Genomic DNA, 4,263 nt, shown 5'->3' on the forward strand with positions numbered 1-4,263 from the left:
ATATATATATATATGGTATAACAAAATTACATTTACGAGTGACACAATCTCCATAGAGCAAGTCAGAAGAGAGAGCGGTAGATTGAAACCGAAATGGGCTCATTTAGTTGTTCTAGATCTTCAAGTCAATCTAGCAATGAACGGATTGGTGTGGATAAAAAGGATTCATGTAGCCGACAGGTGCTTTTAAGTACAACCTAACATGCTCTTAGTTGGTTTTTGTTATTGTTGCCTTTAGTTTTCCATTGTCACTTCTTCATTTCTATTGTCTCATAGAGGTTTGTGAAGTTGTGCCTTTAGTCTTTGATATTTAAGGTATTATAATAAAAATGCTCTAATCTTTGATAAATTGTGAAAAAGATTTGGACAAAATGGGCGGCTTATTATATAAAGGTAGATAAATGAATAGATGAACAGCTCACCAGTGGTCAGGGTATATATGAACCGAGGCAAAATCAACAGTTGATATCTTCGAGTTGCGAATGAAATCAGATCCAAGATCAGCTGCCCAGAACTCTGGATTAACAGTTAACCTTTTCGGACTTTTAGGACCATAAAATCCTTCGAGGCCAACAGTCAGCAGATGCTTTCTATCAATTGCTTTCACAAAATTCGACATTTCTTCTATCCAATCCTGTAATTGTACGAGATACAGTTCATATACGTCAAACAATCTCACCAAAATAATCTCGTTTCAGTTGTTTACTTGTCTGAGAATGGATAAAGATATTGAAAGACAATTCATACAAAAGGATGATAGAAAGGTGTTTAAAAAGTTATAGATGCAACTTCTTAAAAATGTGAGCTTGGATAAATTACATGCTCAAAATTCCGGTCTGGAAGGATAAAATTTGATAAACGAGAACGGTCACGTTAGGCTAAGATTAAGAAGTCAGCTTATGAGTAAATAAGTAAGTTATAAGCAAATAAATTCTTTATTTTGACAATAAGGTAAAAGTTACTTCAAAATAATTAAATATTCTTTTACTTAAATTAAGAGAAAAGTTAGTTATCTAAACATACATGGAAAGAAAAACTAACAGAAAACGAACCTCTATTTTTCTCAAACTCAGCCAAACATGCTCTGACTATAATTTTGTAAGGCAAAGATTAGAAGCCACATGAACTGCAAACTGTTCAAAACTACAAGGACAACTTTTTTCTCAATCACTATGTGTCACTCCGATTTGTATGGACAGTCATTTTTGGTGAATTTTTTAAGGGATTGATAAGGAAATGCTAGAAACATGTGAAGTCTCAAAATTTTAATCATGGCACAGCCTGTCTTACTAATGCTGTTGGTCTTTATAGTAAAAACAGAAAAGATAAAGTTCAAGACAGCAATCTAATGTCATTATTACTCTATTAGAGGATTCAACTGTGTGTTGAACACAGTCTCAAGCCTGAAATTATGTAATTGGCATTCTAAATATTGGAAACAAATTAAGTTCAAGAAAGCTTAACACTGTCGCATTAATGGGGGTTGAGAAATTCGCAAAATACTTGGAGTGTGTCACCAGAAGCATCAGTCATACAGCGCGGTTCATTAATTAACTCCCATGCAAAGATTGTTGGATCGTCCCTGTATTCAATTCCAGTGAATGTGTTCTTCCTTGTCAACACTGTCTGCCAATTATGTAATATAATTTAATGATGATATGGAACAAACTCCACTGGTGTAGAATGACGAAAAAGAGACATAATGTACATTTTATTAATCATGCTACAGAGTGCAGAAAAGGAAACTAACGCATAGCTAATAACTTAAAAGGTGCTAAAAGAAACACTTATCCAAGCATAATTCGTTGAGAAAAGGCAGAACTATATCAGGAATTCATAATATTGGTATGGGAGCACTTGGGATACTTGATGTGATTTGTTGTACCAAGAACAAGAATAAGCAGAAAGGCAAAAGAAGAAAAAACAAAGTAAAGAGGCTTATTTTTTTCTGCATTTTTATGCTTCTATATGGATGGTAAAAGAATGGAGAAAAAGGAAGAATCCTTTGTTTTCGCTTTTGTTCTTTAACTTTCTCATTTGATTTCCTTTCTCATTATTAATTCTGCTCCTGCACCACGTCTTCCTAGTCAGAAAATCTGTGCTGCTACGTTTATTCATACCATTATATATACTAGAAGACCTTGTATATTACCCCCATTGACTAAAAATTCAAAAGTCACGCCAAAGAGCACATAACCTTTCAAAAGTAATTCACAGGATTAATACTTGAACAAATTTTTCCCAATCCCAAATTACTGGCCTAATGGATATGATTAAGATTGTATTCACGTATACATACAACGAATATTTTCTATCTTTCTGCTTTGAGTTGCTATATAAGTTGAAATCAGATGCCATGAATCGAGTATGTAAAGATTAACAATGAAGGATTTTATAAACAAACCAGTAAGGGGGATACTTCTTCCTATGTTTGTCGATTTCCAGCAAAGGGTAAATTATTTGTTTATGCACCAGATACTCCTGCCTCTTTCTAAATTATTTTTTCACTTCAGTATAACAATTGGAGAAACAACAAGTCTATTGAAACATCCAACGAAATTACATCTGTTGCAACCACATGAACATCCAATGAAATTAAATATTTTGCAACCACATATCGCCCTATTAAATAGATCCACTCTTCTAACATGTTCTACTAAATTTCTTAGAAACTTCTTTAGATGGAGAGACCTGCACAAAGCATGTCCTGACCACTTAAGCTTTTATAATTTTTTGTAAATGGCATAAAATGGCAACAAGCATGGTTTTGGAAGAAAATGAGAAACAATCTCTAGAGCAGCACATAAATGACTAGGAATTCATGTGCCACACCACCTTTGGTAAAATCAAGTCAACTAGGTTGAAACTTGAAGCTATTATACATTTCTTATTCTTTTAGCACGTCTTTATAGTACGCCCATGTTTGGCTGCCATTTATTATGAGTTCATAAACGGCCAAATCACCTATATATGCTGTAGCACCTATAAGTATTATCCATTTATCCATCACTCATTATTATCTATTTATAAATTAAATCGTTATAAACCACTCCCACACATGATTTTAGAATCTAAAACGAAGCATTTTAGGAGCTTGGTTGATTAACTCATTTCCAATTACGGTAGAGAATAATGAATTTTCATTGTAGTTAGATTAACTAGTATAGAAAGTGGAACCAATCAAAATGAGGTTCCAAAAAACTTGATTAAGAATTTTATAGAACAGCACAGGAATTTTTCTATGCCAAAGTAATGTCAAGCATGGATGGCAGATACATATTCTAGTTTATGCTTCGCCTTCTATGATTTTCCAATTATATGTCTGATAATGAGAAACAGTTAATATACCAAAAATATTGTTTATCTTTTATATCAAATAATTCTAAAATGGCAATATCTCCTATGGTTCGAAGTTGTCTTTTTCGCCACAGGAACATTGAAACTTGGTAAAGAATTGATAGAAATAGAAACCAAAACATCAAATAAGTTGCAGCATCATGATGGATAGATAGTACACAGAAGTCATATTCCTATATTTGGAAAGAAAACTAAAAAGTCTGACAGAAAATGGAGTATACAACTTTTGCCAACCAACAAAACAAAATAAAATCCTCAATTATATTTTAGCAATAAAATTTGAGACATTTAACATCTTTTTCAATGAAAAGGGTAAAGAAAAGTAATGGATATAAGATTACCTTGACATAGTTTTTAAAATAACCCAAAATTGATGGGTCGTAGAAGAATGAATCGTTAGAAGCACTTAAACCAACACCCTCTTCCCATGCCCACTGAACGTACTGAGTCTTTCCACCATATGCTTGCAAGTTATTAACCAAGCTTAGTATCAGCCTTATTCCATGTTTTCTCGCTTCTGCAATTACGTTATCTAAGGACTGCCATATAAATGCACAAAAGCATTAAATGAGAGGTGCCAAAAAATGAAAATAACAGTAAATAACCATGTAGGATGCACAAATCCAGAGGAGCAAAACCTCTCTACAGTTTTTTAAAACAGAAAGTGATCACCGAATCCAACATTTTATAGGGCCAGTTTTTGAATTTACATGTGATCAACTGATTCTACAAAGGAGCTTATGAGACTAGAATGATCCAATCTAAATTAGCGACTGTGATTGGTTAATCCTTTCAATATTCCACAGACATTTCAAGGGCGAGTTCAGTATGCAGGATTGCATACCACTCGTCTTTACTGGACAACACGTTGGATAAGATTCAGCTTCTTAATATTCTTTAATTGGG

At 33.4% G+C, this 4,263-nt stretch overlaps 1 protein-coding gene across 1 annotated transcript; it reads right to left on the reverse strand.

Annotated features, from left to right (window-relative positions):
• Positions 1-33: 33 nt before the first annotated feature.
• Positions 34-3,920, reverse strand: LOC111372956 (mannan endo-1,4-beta-mannosidase 5-like; the record flags this gene model as incomplete). Its single annotated transcript, XM_022995388.1, has 3 exons — positions 34-634; positions 1,504-1,626; positions 3,699-3,920. Coding segments are annotated over 3 exons (561 nt in total), but the record flags the coding sequence as incomplete, so codon positions are not given.
• Positions 3,921-4,263: the final 343 nt, after the last annotated feature.

The sequence above is a fragment of the Olea europaea genome, unplaced genomic scaffold (genome assembly GCF_002742605.1).
Source record: "Olea europaea var. sylvestris unplaced genomic scaffold, O_europaea_v1 scaffold10560, whole genome shotgun sequence".
Taxonomy (NCBI): Eukaryota; Viridiplantae; Streptophyta; class Magnoliopsida; order Lamiales; family Oleaceae; genus Olea; species Olea europaea.